A 20,918-nucleotide genomic window follows, 5' to 3' on the forward strand; every position below is an offset into this window, starting at 1 on the left:
TATAATTGACTAGAAGATGTTAGTGTACTTACAAGTAGGCTATTTCCAATACATTTTAAGATTTACTTGTAAATTACTAATAAAAATTGACATTTGTGGCAACCAGGAAAATTTTTTTTTATTGAAAATTACATTCAAAATGTTTGGCCTATTATGCAAATAATGTTCTTTAGGAAAGAGAATGCTGATGCAGCTACTTCCAAATTTCACCGTGCAAAGGGCGTAAATAAAAGTTCATAGACCAGTCTAAAATTGAAAGCATCCAAACTTTTTTTTTTTTTAAAGAAAAAGTTTTGTCCACGGTTTCATTTATCTTCTTAACTACACGCTCTGTCCCTATCACACACGATCCACACATTTCCTATGAATCATATTTCCATCCTTTTGCATGGTGCAGCCTGCTGGTAGGAGAAACTGAACTGGGAGAATTGGGGGACAGGTGATAATGTGCTTTAAATGTGTCATACAAATGAGTTTTAATCCTTGCTATTCTTAAAATGCTCAACATCGTTTTGCACAGCATTACCCTTAATAGAAACCCTACTTATCGCTGCAACGCAGGAAAAGCACATTTGATAGAGGGAACTCGAGTGTGTCTAAGATGCTGAAGAATGGCGTCTCGGGTCAGTCGTGCACCAACAGTCTCCCCGTGTTAGCTGTGGAAACAGAAAGCCGCGTGTACCGGCTCAATGATGGCGAAGTCTGCTGGTGGACTGCGGCATGCAAATGAGTCACGGCTGGCCGCACGCATTTCGGAGAGCGTGAGTGCCAGTGCTCACTCACCGGTGCAGTGGTTTTACGGCCCGAAACGCCAGGACAGAAATGAATATCGGCAGATATGACGATAGGAAAATAAACGCAATAATAAAAGCTTTCCCTTTTCTTTTATGGGCTGAAGAGAGGAGGTGCACGTTGAGCCTTTATCAAAACATGCGTCTCGGGACACATGTTCCCCTGTGCCCTTTACAAAAGGCAAACAAAAAACAACTGAACAGCTCGCTGTGTTCCTGTAGAAGTCCAGCTTAACGTTTCCTGACCCTAATGGCGAGGCCTCTTCCCATCTCTCCATTTCCTCTTTCGTCTTCATAAACATGACTGGCATTTTTCAAAAGTGTTCAGCCGGAGAATTCCGTCCAGCCAAGAACATTCCAAACAGTTCATGCCATTATTTTGGTGCCTAGCATACAATGGCAGACCACTACTATAACAACGTGTAGTGCCTGTTCTGTTATAATTAGCGATTTCGTTTTCCTTTTTAGTATGTCAGAACCCGTGTCCCCCCTTATACACTTTCAAAGATGACACAGAAAGGACAATCATTTTTAAATATTTATTTTAAAACCAGGCTCTTTAAAAAAAAAGTACCTCAACTCTAATTACATAAAATTCAAAACCCTCTTACAAAATAAATTTAAGCCCATATATAAAGAATAATTCTTGCAAATCCATGTTGGCTGATACAAGCAGGGGTGCCTCATACAAGATCAGACACATTCCAGGAACTCTCTATTGGAAAAATATGGTGCAGCTGGATTCCTGCAACACCAGAGGGCGCCACATTCAGCATAAACAGCAATAATGCTTTACATACCTTCCACTTGAAGCAATGTGTTTTTTTTAGAAAGGGTTAGTTTACAACATATTGGTCTTAAAGCTCTGCTTTCAATTTAATCACTCAGTAACATAATCTGGATTTAACCAGCCAAATGTATACAACCAGAGTTGTCTATAAAGTCCTTTTAACAGTAGTTGACCATCTGATAAGGCACCCCAGCTATATAATGTACTCAGACATACTGTATATACTATAATGTATAGATAGACCGCAAAGCATGTGCACATGAGAAGCAAAGCTTTCCTCTAAGCCCTACAGACTATGCCCTCCTACGCACTGCCTTTCATACACAGGCACAGCCATGACCCACAGGGCTCCAAATGAGCTTAGGACAAACAGTCAGGAAGTACTCAGCACCGTCATGAAGTAAACCAACAGAACAGAACAGTCAGTTGTCAGAGCAGTCCTTTGGTGTACTTCGAATAGTCAGGGTATTCAACATAATCAGGATACTTTGAACAGTCTGAGTATTCAACATAATCAGGATACTTTGAACAGTCTGAGTATTCAACATAACCAGGATACTTCGAACAGTCTGAGTATTCAACATAATCTGAGTACTAGGAATAGTGTTCAGCACAATCAGAATACTTTGAACAGTCAGAGTATTCAACGTAATCAGAACAAGTTGAATAGTCAGAATATTCAACATAATCAGAACGTAATCAGAGAATAGAATAGTCAAACAGTTGGCTGAATGCACTGCACAGACAGAAGTCAGATTTGTCAGAACAGTCAGAAGAAAGAAAATCGACCCCAACTCTAGCTTAACAGAGCTGTCCGCACAGACTGATGCAAACAGTTACTCAGGTTCCAGTCACATAAAAATTTTCAACAAAAATGCCTTTTTAGTCAATTAATGTCCATCCCGTGTTATACTGGCAATCTTCTCTGTGTGCTTGCATGGAAGAGGATCTGCACACCGTGCAATGAGAGTCCGAGTCCTCGACTACCCCTACTGTATATTTGGTAATGCACAAAAATTACACCATCCCTACAAAACATTCCCGTTACGGAAGCAACCGGTAGAAAAAAAAAATCGACCACCACAAAGCATTCGCACACCGTGGAATACGGAGCTGGTAGAGAGGGAAGCAAGTGGAGAAAAGGAGTGGGTGACGGGGTGGAGAATGGTGCACTTATCTCGTCCCCAGGTTGTCCTGTTTGCTGGTCAGTAGGACAGAGTTCGTTTGGGCCTCACAGCGGGGAAGAAAGGGCAGGACACAGTAAGGAAGGCCTACCCCCCCCACCCCACACCCCACCCCCACACCAAATTTCTAACCCACATGCGCTGTACTGAATATGAATGAATGTGTTCCTCAAATAAACCTCCCATTTCAGCCACTTCTCAGGACCGTCAAATGAAATGGAGAAGTAGAAATGGAAAAAGAAAGAAGTACTAAAGAAGAAGACCGGCACGTTGGCATCGCGCTCACGCTCACACAAAGATGGCCGACGCGTCACTGCCGCTCACCGATGAAGCCAACTAAATCATTTGGGAGCACAAAAGCGAGCTTAGTAAAAAAACCTCTAAGTAACCCGACAGCAGCGATGCAAATTCCGATTCCGGCGCAGAGTTTATTGCAGTCGGCGCGTTCAGCCCCGGTCCAGGAAGGACCTCCGTATCTTCTTCTTTTATGGTTTTCACCGCCGCGCGCGTCAGAATAATTTTTCTTATCTTAAATACGCTCGCGGCCACACACGTCGAGGCGAGGGCTTCGTTTACGATACGCAGTCCTTCTGCATCTGGACCCAGGGGCAAATCAGCATCTCATGCAAAGGAGCACAAGGTTAACACGGATGTCTCATGATTCAGCATATCTGGATTGTTCACCTGTTTTTTTTGCATTGACATTAAATATTCCATTACTTCACAGAAAAATGTACACCTGGCCTCTTTGGTTCTGGACATTAAATGGACGAATCGAAACAAGCAAGTATGATGTAGTATCTGTTACAGTCAGTTGTCTTTGAAAGATGAAAAACAAAAAAAAAAGTACAATAAAATAACCAACAAAGACCGGTGTAAATAACTATTGTCACAAACATCAACGTTCCCCAAAATGCATAAACGTCTAGAACTGACTGCTCTTAGGCGACTGAAGTGACCGTTGGCACATACCCGAAAAAAAGGGTTTTCCTGTAAAATGGCGGACGACCACGCCCCGTCCCAGTTCACGTCCATACTGATCCCAGATCAGCCAGGAGCTGATCGTCAGCTGTGACGCAACAGCGAGGCTTCACAAAATCCACCCATTACTGGGTGGGTGACTGGCAGCCGCCAAACTCGTTATCTAACCAAAATGGCTTCATCACCAGAGCAGAAGGCTGTGATTGGCTGGGCTGAGTGCCGGGACCGGAGGTTGTTTTTTTTGGGTTTTTTTTTGAGTTCACAATGCTTTTCTCTCCTGTAGTCAGCTGTGGTCAGTGCTGGTCCTCCTGTAAGAGTCTGCCTGGTTCAGTACTTTTCCAGGGCACTGCGCTTGTACAGTGCTGGGAAGCAGTAAGCACCCGCAAAGCCACCAAGCTGGGAATAGTATTACCATCTTTCCTTCACTCTACCTTTTTTATTCTTCCTTATCCCACTATCCTCCATCCTGTCTGTGCAGTTCTCTGCCATCCCCCGACAACGCATGCAAACACACACACACACACACACTCTCACACATAAACACACATACACACACTCTCACACATACACACACACACACTCTCACACACTCACGCATTCACATATACACTCTCACACACTCGTACATAAACACACATACACACACTCACACACACACACATCTCACACATAAACACACATACACACACTCACACACACACACACTCTCACACATAAACACACATACACACACTCACACTCTCACACATAAACACACATACACACACTCACACACACTCACACATAAACATAAAGACACACACACTCTCTCACACACTCACACATAAACATAAAGACACACACACACTCTCTCACACACTCACACATACACACACACACATACTCTCTCTCTCTCTCTCTCTCTCACACACACACGCACACACAAACACACACAGTAAAAGCGGAGAAAAAGGAAAGGTGAAAATGCACATGATTCCATTTCAATAAATAAATCTATGATTCAAATTTTTCTGTTTTAGGCAGATTTACATATGTCAGAATAAAGGCTAAATTCTATGTATATATATATATATATATATATAGAACTTAGCCTTTATTCTGTAAATATATATTTGGCAATGCCTCTCTCTCTATATACATACATATAGAGGCATTGCCAAATATATATACTGTATATATACTGTATGTGTGTATATGCACAGTATATATATATATACATGTCATATTTTATTCCTTAGAGTAAGAGAGGTAATTTCAACCCCCATTAATTATCAAACCTTTTCACAATTATAACGTGCACAAAATAATTATGAAAACTGATTAGGGCTTCCGATGGGAGATAAAACACTGCCGTGCCAGTTACTGTAGCAGAGCACGTTGAGCCGATGCCGTTTAACTCAGTCTGGGGCACTGAGGGCACATATACGAGCTGAACAGGGACAGCACATCCCCAGCATTTATATACTGGATTTGTAGGGATTGCAGACTGTCCAGGTGAACATGCTAAATGCTAACGGCGGGGTAATGACATATTAATGCTTTTCGATTGAATGCTCCAAGGTTTCCTTTGAACCGGAATTACTGTGTTTTTTTCTGGAATAAAAAAGTATATTTGCAGGCAATGCTGGCGTCAACACATCACCAGCTTGCAAATGATTTGCCTCTCTCGCTCTCACACACGCAGAAGTAAAGCCTGAGAGGGAAAAGCATGCACACACACACACGCACGCATACACACACACATGCACACACACACACACACACACACGCACTTGCATGCATACACACATTCTAGTTCTCCCTGTCCCATGAGGCTACATTACTGCACTGTCAAAGCCCACCTCCTGATGTCTCCAGCTTCACTACTGGCTGTGGCCAACTGTCAATCTTCAGAAGGGACTAGAAAACCCTCAAGCAGACAAGCACGTACAAGAAACTCCAGGCAGCACTGATGAGTCACCCCAAATACAAGTCTTCCACTTAATTCCAGCATGTACAGTGATCTGAAAAAACCAAGAGCAGACACAGTATGAGAGAGATTTCTCAAGACATATTAAGCATCCTAGTATCCTCTCTCATCAGTTATCATTGCAACTGACATATATACGGTTATGTTGAGTGTAAGCATTGTTGCAGTTCACCTGGTCGTCCAGTAGAGGCAGTGTGCTTCACTGGAAGTTGCCCTTAGACAGGATGTACTTGGAGAGGAGTTCCTGTAACCGGTGGTACTCATCTTCCACATTCTGAGAGAAGAAAGGGTGAAAACAAACAGCCATGTCATCAATGTATGTGTATATATATGTTTACACTGCTCGAACAGTTCCCAAAACATCCATGGAGGGTATCTTGTTTCCTTCTTTCCCTCCTTCTTTCTTTCTTTCCTTCCTTCTTTCATTCCTTCTCTCTTTCTTCACTTTGTGATGCAGCATTACACAGTATTTTATCCCCAGACAATGTGCGCATAATATAGGGGCGACATAGCTCAGGAGGTAAGAGCGTTTGTCTGGCAGTCGGAGGGTTGCCGGTTCGATCCCCCGCCCTGGGCGTGTCGAAGTGTCCCTGAGCAAGACACCTAACCCCTAATTGCTCCCAACGAGCTGATTGGTACCTTGCATGGCAGCCTTTCACTGTTGCTGTGTGAGTGTGAGTGTGAGTGTGAGGGTGAGTGTGTGTGAATGGGTGAATGAGAGGCATCAATTGTAAAGCGCTTCGGATAAAAGCGCTATATAAATGCAGTCCATTTAATATAAAAGCAACCTGGATTAACACTTCACAAGGCTCGCTCTCTGTCTCTCTTTCTTTCTCTCTACCTCCCTCTCTCTCTCACCTGCAGGTGCTTCAGGTGTTCCTCTCTCCCTCCTTCTCTCTCACCTGCAGGTGCTTCAGGTGTTCCTCTCTCCCTCCTTCTCTCTCACCTGCAGGTGCTTCAGGTGTTCCTCTCTCTCTCCCTCCCTCTCTCACCTGCAGGTGTTTCAGGTGTTCCTCTCTCTCTCTCTCCCTCCCTCTCTCACCTGCAGGTGTTTCAGGTGTTCCTCTCTCTCTCTCTCCCTCCCTCTCTCACCTGCAGGTGTTTCAGGTGTTCCTCCAGACTTTCGAGCGTCCTCGCTGCCTCGCTCTTCTCCTTGGCCGCCGCCCCGTCCCGCTGTCCCTGCACCCCTCCATCTGCTCCCAGGAGAACAAGAGGGGTAAGAACGTGCGAGCGAGCACACAGAGCAAACACCAGGCCCCGAACTCCCAAATAGCAGGGCGTGAGTCCACTTCCACCCACCCGATGATTGACAGCTCTGTGCGTCTGGCTCCGCCCCTTCACTCCTCCCCGACTCTGCGGCATCGCGGTCCTCCGGTAGGCCCGAGCTCACCAGCAGCCTCAGGGAACCAACTGAACGTGAAAGAAGGAAGGAAGGAAGGACGGAGGGACAGAGAGAGAGAGAGAGAGAGAGACATGGAAGCGCATTAGGAAAACGGAGGGAGAAAGGGGACGAATGTTGCGCACGAGCAGCGATTCCCGCGAACGGGCCGAAGCCGCCCACCGCACCGTGTTTCAGGGCCTCGTCAGCGACCTTCTCCTGCGGGGCGTTGCTGTGGGCGATGAGGTCGAAGCCGCTGGCCAGGAGGTGATCCATCAGCGCCTGGGAGGAGTCCCCTCCCTTCTCCTCAGACAGGCGGTCCTTATCCCGGTCTGCGGTTCCAAACCCCATCAACAAGGCGACCCCATTAACAAGGAGACCCCATTAACAAGGAGACGCCATTAAAACGTGTCATCCGCAATGTAACTGTGGGATGTTTTTAAATATCGCTGAACGTTTGCACGTGCCTAGCCAAACCAAAAACCGAGACCAAAGTGCAAACTAAAACGGTACAACTTTATTTCTAATTGGCACAATTCTCACATAAACAAAGAAACATCCACATGCGTCAGACAAAACATCATGAATATCAGATTAAAAGTCCAGGGCTGCCCAGATTTGCATTGCCATTGTTAATATCAATTCAGTCCTCCTAGGTTTTAGTTCTGTTAAAATGTTCTTACCAGAGCTGGTTTTCAATGACAATGCTCCATTCTCAGAACTAGAGTGTGGGGACGCCAAACTGGAGAGAGAAAGAGAGAGAGAGAGGGAGAGGCAGAGAGAGGAGAGAGGAGAGAGGTGGAGAGAGAGACGAAGAGACAGAGAGAGAATGCGAGAGAGGTGGGGGGAGAGAGAGAGACACAAAGAGACAGAGAGAGAGAGAGATGAAGAGACAGAGAGAGAATGCGAGAGAGGTGGGGGGAGAGAGAGAGAGACAGGTTAGTGATACTTGTGTCACAGTTTGCACGGTAGCGTGACGCTCTGAAAGCAGAGTCGCTGCTGCAGCAGCTGGTTGGGGGGCGGGGCTTACGGGCTGGAGCTGAACAGCGCCCCCGGCGGGATCAGGCTGCCCATCCTCCTCCTGTCCAGGGTGCCCTCGTTCCGCTTCAGCTCCTGCACCGTGGACGTGATCAGCTCCTTCCAGCTGCAGGGACACAGCCTTTAATGCGCGCTGACGCTCGCACGCTAATGCTCGTATGCTAACGCTCGCGCGCTAATGCTCGTATGCTAACGCTCGCGCGCTAATGCTCGTATGCTAATGCAGGCGCTCTAATGCTCGCACGGCTAATGCAGGCACTCTAATGCTAGCGCGGCTAATGCTCGCGCACTAATGCTCGTATGCTAACGCTCGCGCGCTAATGCTCGTATGCTAATGCAGGCGCTCTAATGCTCGCACGGCTAATGCAGGCGCTCTAATGCTAGCGCGGCTAATGCTCGCGCACTAATGCTCGCATGCTAATGCTCGCACGGCTAATGCTCGTATGCTAATGCAGGCATGATAACGCTCGCGCGCTAACACTCGTGCTAATACTAGCTTAGCGCTCATTCGTGTAACCCGTGTCTGGTTTACAGCAGGAGCGGAGCGGACGCTTAGCGTTCCGGCATAACGGCGGCGAGCCGCTCCGCTCCCGGTGTTCAGCAGGCCTTAGTCACATGGTGTTCAGTGTGGCAGTTCTGGACCCCGCCGCCCTCCGCTCTCACTCACTTCTTCATCTCGGCGATGGAGTGCGCGACCAGCTCGTAGATCTGCGCCCCGCTCTCCCAGGTGAAGATCACGTAGAAGGCCTTCCGGTCTGAGGGGAGTGGGAGAGAGACAGACGCACGTTCACGGGCAGGCACCATCGCCGGGGCGACCCACAGGTCAGCGGTACGAGAGCGAGAGCGTCGGAGTCAGTGTCTGTGTCTGTGTGCAAGTCTGTAGTCTGTAAGTGTGAGAATGTCAGTGTATGAGTGCGTCAGTGAGTTTGTCTCTGTGGGAAAAAGGGTTTCTGTGTTGAAGTTAAAAGTAACAGTGTGTGTGTGTCAAGTGTGTGTATCTGTGTGTGTGTGTGTGTGTGTGTGTGTGTCTGCACGTGTGCCTGTGTGAGTGTGTGTATGTGTGAGAGAGCCGGGTGTCAGTGCCGGAGTTGAGTGTATCAGTGTGAGTGTGTGTGTGTATGTATGTGTGCGCATGTGTGCGTATGTGTGTGTGTGTGTGTGTGTGTGTGTGCGTGCGTGCGTGCATGAATGCGTGCGTATGTGTGGTTCTGTGTGTGGTGGTGGGGTGTGTGTGTGTGTTGTGTGTGTGGTGGTTGATGTGTTGGTGTGTGTGGTGAGTGTGGGTGTGTGTGTGAGTGAGTGTGGGTGTGTGTGTGTGAGTGAGTGTGGTGTGTGTGTGTGAGTGAGTGTGGGTGTGTGTGTGTGAGTGTGGGGTGTGTGTGTGGTGAGTGAGTGTGGGTGTGTGGTGGTGTGTGTGTGTGAGTGGTGGAGTGGTTGTGAGTGAGTGTGTGTGTGTGTGTGTGTGTGTGGTGGTGTGGGTGTGTGTGAGTGAGTGTGGTTGTGGGTGGTGTGTGTTGTGTGTGTAGTGAGTGTGGGTGTGTGTGAGTGAGTGTGGGTGGTGTGTGTGTGGAGTGAGTGTGTGGTGTGTGTGTGTGATGTGGGTGGTGTGTGTGTGTGTGGTGTGTGTGTGTGTGAGTGAGTGTGGGTGTGGTGTGTGGTGAGTGAGTGTGGTGTGTGTGGTGTGTGTGTGAGTGAGTGTGGTGGTGTGTGTGGTGTGTGGTGAGTGTGGGTGTGTGTGTGTGTGTGAGTGAGTGTGGGTGTGTGTGTGTGTGTGAGGTGAGTGTGGTGTGTGGTGGTGAGTGTGGTGTGTGGTGGTGAGGTGGTGTGGTGGTGGTGTGGTGTGGTGAGTGTGGTGTTGTTGGTGTGTGTGTGGTGAGTGGTGTGTGTGGTGTGTGTGTGGTGTGTGTGAGTGAGTGTGGGTGTTTTGTGGGGAGTGTGGTGTGTGTGAGTGAGTGTGGTGTGTGTGTGTGTGTGGTGTGTGAGTGGTGGGTGTGTGTGAGTGTGTGTGTGTGTGTGGTGAGTGTGTGTGTGGTGTGGTGTGTGTGTGGTGTTGGTGTGAGTGTGGTGTGTGTGGATGTGGTGTGGTGGTGTGGTGTGTGGTGTGTGTGTGAGTGATGTGTGTGTGTGTTGGGATGTGTGTGTGTGAGGTGGTGGTGGTGTGAGTGTGTGTGTGTGTGTGTGTGGTGGGTGGTGTGGGTGAGGTGGGTGTGTGTGTTGTGTGTGTGTTGGTGGAGTGTGAGTGTGTGTGTGTGTGTGAGTGTGTGTGGTGTGGTGTGGTGTGTGGTGTTGTGTTAGTGGTGTATGGTGACAGTGACGGAGTCGGCGAGTTGCTGAGAGCCTCACCGGTAGCCACATCCCTGAGGAACACGGTGTCCAGCTTGATGATGGGGCTGAGCATCTGCTTCCCCTCCTGCACAGCTGCGCTGCTCTTACTCTGGCACTTCAGCACCATCTTATCATCCTGCTTCTGCAGCAGCACCAGCATGTCTCCCAGCAACACACCCTGCACGTCTGTACATGGAGCAGACACATTTACCATGAGAACACTATACCCTGAACATCTACTGACACATTTACAACATGATAACACTATACACTGCACATCTACAGACACATTACCATAATACTATACACTGCACATCTACACACACATTTACACAATAACACTATACCCGCACATCTACGACACATTTACCATGATAACACTACACTGAACATCTACACACACTTTACCACAATAACACTATACACTGCACATCTACAGACACATAAACCACCATAACTCTATACACTGCACATCTACAGACACATTTACCATGAGAACACTATACCCTGAACATCTACTGACACATTTACAACACGATAACACTATACACTGCACATCTACAGACACATTAACCGCCATAATACTATACACTGCACATCTACACACGCATTTACCACAATAACACTATACCCTGAACATCTACTGACACATTTACTATGATAACACTATACCCTGAACATCTACACACACGTTTACAACACAATAACACTATACACTGCACATCTACAGACACATTAACCACCATAACTCTATACACTGCACATCTACAAACACATTTACCATGATAACACTATACACTGCACCTCTACAGACACATTTATCATAAGACTATACCCTGAACATCTACAGACACATTTACCATGATAACAATATACACTGCACATTCACAAATACATTTACCATGATAACACTATACACTGCACATCCATAGACACATTTACCACAATAACACTACACACTGCACATCTACAGACGCATTTACAACACAATAACACTATACACTGCACATCTACAGACTTATTTACCATGATAACACTACACACTGCTCATCTACAGACACATTTACCACAATAACACTACACACTGCACGTTTGTACATGTACCATGATAACATTACCGTATACACTACATTTTCAGAGACACATTTGCCATGATAACACTACACTCCACACATCTACAGAGACACGTAGCACGATAACACTACACACATCTACAGACAGGAAAGCGAGAGATTTACAATGGCATCAGCATTAGCTGAAGGGCTACGCACTTGTTCATTCTCGCACAGCCACAATCACTCACTTGTTGGTGACTGTACTCCAGCTTAAGAAGGACAGCAGTGTTGTGTATTATGAGGGTTAATCACCCTTACGAATAACCAGAAATCCCTTCACCCGTGCAGTGAGGCCGGGGAAATAATGAGGAGCACTGATACAGAACCTATAGCCTTCTCCTTAGTGACCTTCCAAGTCAGTGGCCCTTCGTAGATCATCTTCCTCTGAGTCAGGTCAATATTCTGAGGGGGGAGGGGGGGGGGGGGTGAAGAAGGGAAACAAAAAGAAAAGGAGGGGACAGGGAATGGGAAATAGCCAGGAGTGAGAAAGAAGGAGAGAGAGAGAGAGAGAGAGATGGAGGGGAGGGTGGACAGTGTCACAGTAGCACAAAGAGCAGATACAGAGAGAGAGTTAGCGTACAGAGTAAAGGCTTGGTGTAATATATATCAGATCTTGCTATCGAAACATCAGATGAATATAATTCACAATGATAGGATATTATGTAACATTTAAAAAGTTAGCAGTGACGTAGCTTTAGAACACGCCTCTCCCCGCTCCCCCCCCACCCCCCCCCCACCCCCGCTCCCTGTACAGGCCCCTCCCTCCCTCTCTCTCACCTTGTACTCCACGTACAGGTCATTACTGGGCTTCAGTCCAGACGGGTCCAGCCTGCGCTGGTAGTCTTTCAGGGTCTGTGGGGGGGTGGGGGGAAGCCAGATTACGGCGCGCTCCTCTGGAGGCTCTCCGCCGCGCCCCCGCCATTTCGCTCCGGCCGCCGCTCGCGGTGTAAACGTTTACTCAAGGCCGCATAAACACTCTTACAGCGGCACGCACTCGGACCACACAGACGCATCCTTCAAGATAAACACCCGCCGGCCAGCTTCTCTCGCTCCTCTCTCCTTCCTCTGCCATCCCCCGCTTCTAGGCCACATCCTCTGCTTCCTTCACTCGCTCTTTTTTTCCCCCCAGTCATTTATTTCCTCCGCCAGCTGTTTCTCTCCCTCGCTTCCGCCCATCACTTCCACTCTCCTCATGCTCTTTCTGATATTCATCACTTCCTCTCAGCCCCCACCCCCTTCACATTCTCACTCCTGCTAACCCTAACTCCCCCCCCCCCACCAGCAGGTTCTTCATGTCCTTCACACTCTCACCCCCCCTCACCAGCAGGTTCTCCATGTCCTTCACACTCTCACCCCCCCGCCTCCCTCACCAGCAGGTTCTCCATGTCCTTCACATTCTCGTTGACGTGGTTCAGGATCTTGCGGCAGCACTCGGCAGCCTGCTCCACGCTCTCCTTCTCCGTTTGGTCCACTGCGGGTCAGGTCGCCGGGGGAAACCAGGGTCAGGGTCCAATCGCAGCGCGGGAAATGGGACGGAGCGTCAGCATTGCCAGACACACCGCAGACGCAGACTCACAGATGCCTTCACACCGTCCACAGCCACCAGCCGAGGCAGCTCACTTAATCTTTTTAATTTATACTCTTCAAATGGGAAATGTCATAACGCTGCAGCTGCACAAGAAGACAAAGCTGCAGACACATGCACAGACAGAGCTGCAGAAACATGCACAGACAGAGCTGCAGACACATGCACAGACAGAGCTGCAGGCACAGACAGAGCTGCAGACACATGCACAGACAGAGCTGCAGAAACATGCACAGACAGAGCTGCAGACACATGCACAGACAGAGCTGCAGACACATGCACAGACAGAGCTGCAGACACAGACAGAGCTGCAGGCACAGACAGAGCTGCAGACACATGCGCAGACAGAGCTGCAGAAACATGCAGAAACAGAGCTGCAGGCACAGACAGAGCTGCAGACACATGCACAGACAGAGCTGCAGACACATGCACAGACAGAGCTGCAGACACATGCGCAGGCAGAGCTGCAGACACATGCACAGACAGAGCTGCAGGCACAGACAGAGCTGCAGGCACATGCACAGACAGAGCTGCAGACACATGCACAGACAGAGCTGCAGAAACATGCACAGACAGAGCTGCAGAAACATGCACAGACAGAGCTGCAGACACATGCACAGACAGAGCTGCAGACACATGCACAGACAGAGCTGCAGAAACATGCACAGACAGAGCTGCAGAAACATGCACAGACAGAGCTGCAGAAACATGCACAGACAGAGCTGCAGACACATGCACAGACAGAGCTGCAGGCACAGACAGAGCTGCAGACACATGCACAGACAGAGCTGCAGAAACATGCACAGACAGAGCTGCAGACACATGCGCAGACAGAGCTGTAGAAACATGCACAGACAGAGCTGCAGGCACAGACAGAGCTGCAGAAACATGCACAGACAGAGCTGCAGAAACATGCACAGACAGAGCTGCAGAAACATGCACAGACAGAGCTGCAGACACATGCACAGACAGAGCTGCAGACGCAGACAGAGCTGCAGACACATGCGCAGACAGAGCTGCAGACGCAGACAGAGCTGCAGAAACATGCACAGACAGAGCTGCAGACGCAGACAGAGCTGCAGAAACATGCACAGACAGAGCTGCAGACACACGCGCAGACAGAGCTGCAGACGCAGACAGAGCTGCAGACACATGCGCAGACAGAGCAGCGGAACGCAGACAGAGCCGCAGACGCGAGCAGACCTGTGCTCTTGGCGATGTTCATCAGCAGCAGCGGGTACTTGGTGAGCCTCTGCATCTCTGTGGGGATGATGTCCTTCAGCTGAAGGCGCCTGCACTGAGGCTTGCTCTCCGCTTCCTGGAAGAGGTCAATCAGATTAAAAACAGAAAAAAACACAGTCCAGACTGCAAGGCCTGGGCAGGGTAACACATCCATATTTATTTCTGACAGTAACTGTACAGATGTACACTCAGACATAGACACATCTTTCATGCATACTTGTAAGTGCACATACTGCATGAAAGCCCATGACGCACATGCTGTTGTGAAAACACATCGCACTTGTCTGCCCAAATGACCTAACCATACTTCCTGCGGTGGCGTTAATGGCTCACTAGACAGCTACTGTCATAATCGGGCCCCGGCAGTTTTTTTTTAAACTTCCTGTCAGCATTTCTGAAATTCTAACGAAGAGATAACACGAGTAAAACAGGAAACCGTTACAAATCGCATCGAAGAATTATCAGGGTGAGGTAACGGCTAAATCAAACACATGGCGGAGATCGGTCTGGCCTGGCGTTTTGGTTACCACGGATACGTGAGCGTGCTCGGTGACGAACAGCTCTGCGGTGGACACACACACACACACACACACACACACACACACACAAGCCGTTATATTCTATGAACGTGAGGTGATGGCATCAGTGTAGTAACACTACTTAGAGCAAGTGCAGTAATTGTACAATTGTACAATATTTGTCTTAATATTGTAGCTTGTTCTTCTCCCTAGTTTGGCTTGGCATAAGCTAGGTCAGAATAGCGTTCACTGTGCGAACTGAACTGTGCACTTGGCCAGAAATAGCTGTGCGAAATGAGTTGCCACGGTTACCACGGATACCTGAATGAAGGCGTTAAAATGGGCGTCTTTTTTCTGCCTCCCTTTGATCTGGTCCAGGGCATAGGTCTGGTGCGCGCAGAACCGAGCGGTCAGCTTCTGGAACCACTCCCCCTCCGCCCCGCTGAACTGAAAGAGCAGAGAAGAGCCGCGGTTTGCACCAAGCTCCGCCCCCCCACTCGGCCGCAGCCGGGATTCGATTGGCCGCTGGGGTAGACGGACGGGCAGACTCGACCTGACTCACTCTGTTCAGCAGTGTGGCCCCGACGGATCTGACGATGTAGTTGTCCTCCTGGCGCAGCTTCTTCAGGTCGTCGTAGAAGTTATCTGCGGACACGGACGGCGCGGTTCGTGAAACTGCCGGAAGCGAAGTGCGCGCTACGCGCTCCACGTGCACTCTAAAGAGTACGCCGATTGCGTCCGGTCACATGACCGAGCGATAGCCAAACTGTCAGAATACAAACCAGCCACATATGCATTGCCCATCGGATAGACCGGAAAAGTTTACGATGACGACGCCCAAAACCCTACTTGAATTTTGCAGCCCGAGAGAAACGCTCTTACCAGAAGCGTGAGAAACTAGTTTCTGGTAAAGGAATACACGGCCACCCGCAGACAGCAAGGGGCTCTCAGTGCAGAAGAGTGATGCTCAATGAACGCCGGAAAGGGGTGGAGCTTTCTTATCCTGTCAATCACTCAACGACTCACAGGGAACGAACGAATGACTTTGCTCTACATCGCTGAGCGCGATGGTTAGCGAGACAGAGCAAAGTCATAAAGGTAAGACCCGGGACTTTTTTGGTACTTCGTTCCATCTGACTCAGTAACACCCCCCGTTTTGTGAGACGCAAAGCCCAACCCCCCCCCGCCCCCCCCGGCGGTCTCTAGGGAGCCCCGCGAAGGGCTCACAGTGCATCTCGATGATCTCGTCCAGGTTGGGGAAGATGGCGGCCAGCTCGGGGAGGGTCATGATCTCCCTGCGCTCCAGTGGCCGGAAGAAGATGGTCTGCAGGACGCTCAGCATGCGCACGTGGGCGTGCTCGGTGACGAACAGCTCTGCGGTGGACACACACACACACACACACCCACACACACACACACACACACACACACACACACAAGCCGTTATATTCTATGAACGTGAGGCGATGGCATCAGTGTAGTAACACTTAGAGCAAGAGCAGTAGTTGTACAATTGTATAATATTTGTCCTAATATTGTAGCCTGTTCTTCTTCCTAGTTTGGCTTGGCATAAGCTAGGTCAGAATAGCGTTCACTGTGTGAACTGAACTGTGTACTTGGCTAGAAATAGCTGTACGAAATGAGCATCGTACCTTAATGAACCTATGTTCCGTAGTTGTCCATGACCATGACATGCACTTTTGTCAGTCACTTTGGATAAAAGTGTCTGCTAAATAAATGTAATGTAATGGCTTACAATACAGAGTGCTTAAGCGTCATAGCTCTCCAATTTCAGTGACTTCTGTTTTGTGGTATACCCCCCCCCCCCCCCTCACCGTTGATGACTTCCTGCCTCTTGGTCTCCTTCTTGCTGAGGTTCCTCAGGGCGTCGCTGGGGGCCTGCTCCCTCCAGTTGGGGGGGTCCTGCTCCAGCTCCAGGAGGCGGGGCTCCAGCTCCTCCTGAGGGGAGGGGGCCAGCAAGGAGGCGGGGCCGGGGGCAGAGCCCTCAGAGGGGCTGACCCCGCCATCGGAGCTGACCGGCGGGAGGAGGGAGAGCAAAGGGAGGGAATGAGGGAAGGAGGGGAAAAAGGGGCTGAGCAGATACAGCACGACCAAAAAAAAATAGTGTAACTAAAGTGAATCTACTTCAACAAGTTACTTCTTTTCACCCTCTCCTTCATTATGTGCATGTCTTTCCCCACCCTCCTCCTCCTCCCCACTCACCCACTGTTGTTCTAATACCTGCAGTACACACCCACCCCCCCAAACTGTTGTGTTGGAACCCCCACATACCATCTATCAACCTGGTGTTAATACCACTTTGTTCAATGGACTGAAATGCGAGTCATTTACTGAAAGGCCCTCATAGATCCTTAAGGGCGTTTGAACTGAATGAACTCAATTCAGACTGAACTGAAAAGGAAACTGACCCCAGTGCTTTTTAATTTCTGCTTTCTCCTGTGTCCCCCAGCCCCGCTCCCGTTAGCCAGCGGCACTGAACTGTGAGATGTGTTCACTCTCCCACTAAAGCGATTCTCTCCCTCTCTCTCTCTCCCTCTCTCTCTCCCTCTCTCTCTGTCTCTCTCTGTTTCTCTCTCTCTCTCTCCCCTCTCTCTCTCTCTCTCTCTGTCTCCCTCTCTCTCTCTCTCTCTCTCTCTCTCTCTCTGTCTCTCTCTCTCTCTCTCTCTCTCCCCCCTCTCTCGCTCTCATATCAGTGTGCACTGTGAATGCAGTGCAGGGTCCAGTCAGTCGGGTCAGTGCGGGGAACACCGGCGGCAGGGCTCGGGCCCCTCTCTCCCCTCCCCCCGTTCCGATTTGGGGTGCCTTACAAGGGGGCGTGGTGGGGGGAGGGCGAGAGGGGGTGGGCGGCGGAGGCGGTGGCCGCCTGCAGGTCCACGTCGCTGCGGGAGCGCGGCTGCTTGTCCCGGCCGGAGCCGCGCTTCGAGCGGCGCCTCTCGCTGTGCAGGCTCTCGCTGCGCCGGACCGCCGCCGACGTCCTGGGGGAGAAGGGGGCGGGGACAGGGGGGGGGGGGGGGCGGAGCCACAGCGGAGGCAGGGGGGGGGGCCGGGAGGAGGAGGAGACGGAGGAGAGAGCGGGAGAGGGCGGAGCCCCGGACAGGAGGGGTGGAGGCCCAACAGGGCGCGGAGGGTGGGAGGGGAGAGAGGAGGAAGAGGAGGAAGAGGAGGAGGAGGAGGAGGAGGAAGAATTTGATTGACAGTGAAGGGGAAGGAGGAGGTGAAATCAGGCCAGGGAATGGAGATGAAGGGATGAAGGGATGAAAGATGGATTGATGGATGGGTGGAAGATAACGTAAGACCAGAGGAAGAGTGGGCGTGGAGTGTTTGTGGAGTTAATGAAAGGAAAAGTAACAGATCAGGAGCGATGGAAATCCAGGCAACAGAGAATGATGAGAGAGAAAGCATGATACAGGGAAAAGTGAGTGATCAACAGACCCAAGCAGGAACACCCCAGAAAAGACACACACGAACGTGTCCGTTACACACATCCTGTGACATCTGAATTACAGCAGACCAATCACAGCTCTGACCCTTTCTTACGTCAATGTGCAATGACCCACTTCCCCCAGTCTAAAAGACTGATCCCTCTTCAGCTACTCATATTGCAACACACAAGTGATCATACTTCCACTCTCCACCTCACATAACAATCAAGGCTGCCTGCTCTGCCACATACTTTCAAAATCGGATTTATTTCACAACTGAGGTCCAAGGAAAAACAATACTTAGCCATGCGTGTGTGTGCGTGCGTGTGCGTGTACGTACGTGTGCGTGTGCGTGTGTGCATGCACGCATATTACGTGCGAGTGCAGCTGCTGTTAAAGTGTAGTGTGAAACGCTGTTGTCAAGCGTAGCAGTGAGAGTGTAATGTTGCCGTGTTGCGTATGCTGGTGCGTCGGCTCTGCGTGTGGGTCTGTGTGGCGCGTGTGCGTGCATGTGGTGCGGTGAGTGAGGCATGTTCTGAGCATTGCACACAGGCCAGGACAGGCTGAGAATCCGCTCCACTGCTGTAGAGACCCACCTTGGCTTGCGTCTGCAAAAACACGGGACAACGCTTTGTTACACACCCAAAAAACCGCCCCCGTCACACAGAGACGAACCCCCCCACCCCACCCCCGCGCGTGCAGCATGCTCATGGAGACCGCTGGCGCGGAATCCAAGGGGGCGAAAGAGCGGACACGGCTCGACGCAAACAGAGAGGGAAACAAAACAAAACAAAACAAAACAAAACAAAACAAAACAAAACAAAACAAAACAAAACAAAACAAAACAAAACAAAACAAAACAAAACAACGAGGCCCAACGGAGACAAAACGAAAACGCAAGCAAGCACACACCGCCGCCGACAGACATTCACAGGGAGGGGTCCCTCCTGACCCCCCCCCCCAGGCATGGTGAGGACTCAAACACGCCAATCTTAAAGGAAAAATTCACCCCAAAATGTTAACAGATTATCGTTACTATCTGCAGAGGAGACAATACAAACACCCATAGCACGACGGACAAGATGGACGTGCTTGACAAGATGGAGCTCCTCATATTTACCCAAATAAATATCAATATTTACACGGAACTCCACGCCCGTTTTAACCGGAAGGAATATCGAAGCCGGCAGTCAGGCTCTCTCAGCTATCCGTCATTAACCTGACGACTCCAGAATCAAAGTGCGGACGCTTGCCCTCGGCCAATCGAGCGTCCGGCATCACGACGGTCCTCTTTCAGAGCCAGATTTTAAAACAGGGCGTGCACGGCTGTTTCGCCATTTCCTCGCCCCCACGGTTCCGCGGTTCTTTGAAAGTCGTTGTAAATCATGTCTTTGAGATTCTAACAAAGAATGCTCGCTGAGAATTGCATCAGGAACGCCGAATCAGAAGACCTGCTTCGGAAAATTTTTTAAAAAGGTACGTTCTCCGTCTTAAGAAATGGAATCGAGCTACATTCAGTTGCTCTTGCTACTCCAATTAAACACAAGAAATGACATACAGCATTAACCCAGGGAATTTTTCCTTTAAGGTGCTGAAACACTGTGACACTTGATACGTTTCGACAGCGACAGCGGAAACCCTGAACGAGGAGCGAAAAGCACAAACGCCGACACCAGGCGACGACCCCCAAACGGACAGGAACATGCGCTTCTCAAACCCATCTTACGACGCGACGCGGCACAGAACAGCCCCACGCGGGACACAGCGCCCCCTGGTGGCAGAGCAGGAATGCGCGCGCGCACGCACGCACGCACACACACGCACAGCAGCGGCTTCAAGCGTGCCAGAGGACGGGGTTTAGTAGCGACAAACGAACACACTGCGGATTTCGAAAAGCACCGCAGGGCTGGCGTACCTGTCGAGCTGTTTTCTGAAAGCGTGAGACGACGCTTCGCTCGATTAAAACGCACCGATTTAGCGCCAAAATCAAACGCACACAGCTCGCTACCTCACCCACATTCGCCTTCACTGAATGTGGACCACAAAATACACGCCCAGGATGGCGACTGGATGGATATACAAGGTTCATTTTACATGGATAGAATGATTGATTAATGAATGCTTGATGACAGACATTTACGCATTCTTTTCTTCTGATAGAAACCCGAGGTGTTTAGGCATATATTACTAATATATATTCACCTGTATTAATTTAGGTATATTTTCACATATAACCATATCGTGGGTTTGATACTGTTCTTTGTCTACTCCGCAAATTGCTGAGCGGTGCTCAATTGCACATCAAAGCACGAACACAAAGCACTTTCAACGTATCACAGCGTGGCTGTTCTATGGACTTACAGTATAGCACTCAAGAGCTAGAGCAGAAAGGTATTTACGGAAACTGGACAAAGTCAAGTTGGTTAAATGAAACATGAAACGAAAGGAAGAGCAGCGGAGAGAAAGAGACTGAGATGGGGTGATGAGGAAGGAGGAAAACATTGCAGAGCAGGGTCGGAGAGGGTGGCTGAAGGCAGGGACCGGGCCTGTTTATTCGCC

At 49.5% G+C, this 20,918-nt stretch overlaps 1 protein-coding gene across 4 annotated transcripts in view; it reads right to left on the minus strand.

Moving 5' to 3' along the window:
- Positions 1-1,316: 1,316 nt before the first annotated feature.
- LOC135261921 (rho guanine nucleotide exchange factor 1-like) overlaps positions 1,317-20,918 on the minus strand; it is a 42,885-nt gene continuing 23,283 nt past the window's right edge. For 3 of the 4 annotated variants that reach the window (XM_064348619.1, XM_064348618.1, XM_064348621.1), the window contains 18 exons: positions 17,745-17,912; positions 16,752-16,948; positions 16,144-16,290; positions 15,479-15,561; positions 15,238-15,363; positions 14,360-14,474; positions 12,942-13,042; positions 12,349-12,423; positions 11,898-11,973; positions 10,475-10,642; positions 8,799-8,886; positions 8,124-8,237; positions 7,777-7,835; positions 7,282-7,425; positions 7,015-7,125; positions 6,808-6,908; positions 5,888-5,989; positions 1,317-5,749 (listed from right to left, as the gene is read on the minus strand). In XM_064348619.1, the coding sequence (XP_064204689.1) occupies positions 5,915-5,989; positions 6,808-6,908; positions 7,015-7,125; positions 7,282-7,425; positions 7,777-7,835; positions 8,124-8,237; positions 8,799-8,886; positions 10,475-10,642; positions 11,898-11,973; positions 12,349-12,423; positions 12,942-13,042; positions 14,360-14,474; positions 15,238-15,363; positions 15,479-15,561; positions 16,144-16,290; positions 16,752-16,948; positions 17,745-17,912 (1,948 nt within the window). In that variant the 3' untranslated portion in view covers positions 1,317-5,749; positions 5,888-5,914. The remainder of the gene's footprint in view (positions 5,750-5,887; positions 5,990-6,807; positions 6,909-7,014; positions 7,126-7,281; positions 7,426-7,776; positions 7,836-8,123; positions 8,238-8,798; positions 8,887-10,474; positions 10,643-11,897; positions 11,974-12,348; positions 12,424-12,941; positions 13,043-14,359; positions 14,475-15,237; positions 15,364-15,478; positions 15,562-16,143; positions 16,291-16,751; positions 16,949-17,744; positions 17,913-20,918) is intronic. The other variant, XM_064348620.1, reaches the window with a different exon arrangement.

This window comes from Anguilla rostrata, chromosome 8 (assembly GCF_018555375.3).
Source record: "Anguilla rostrata isolate EN2019 chromosome 8, ASM1855537v3, whole genome shotgun sequence".
In the NCBI taxonomy this organism is placed as follows: Eukaryota; Metazoa; Chordata; class Actinopteri; order Anguilliformes; family Anguillidae; genus Anguilla; species Anguilla rostrata.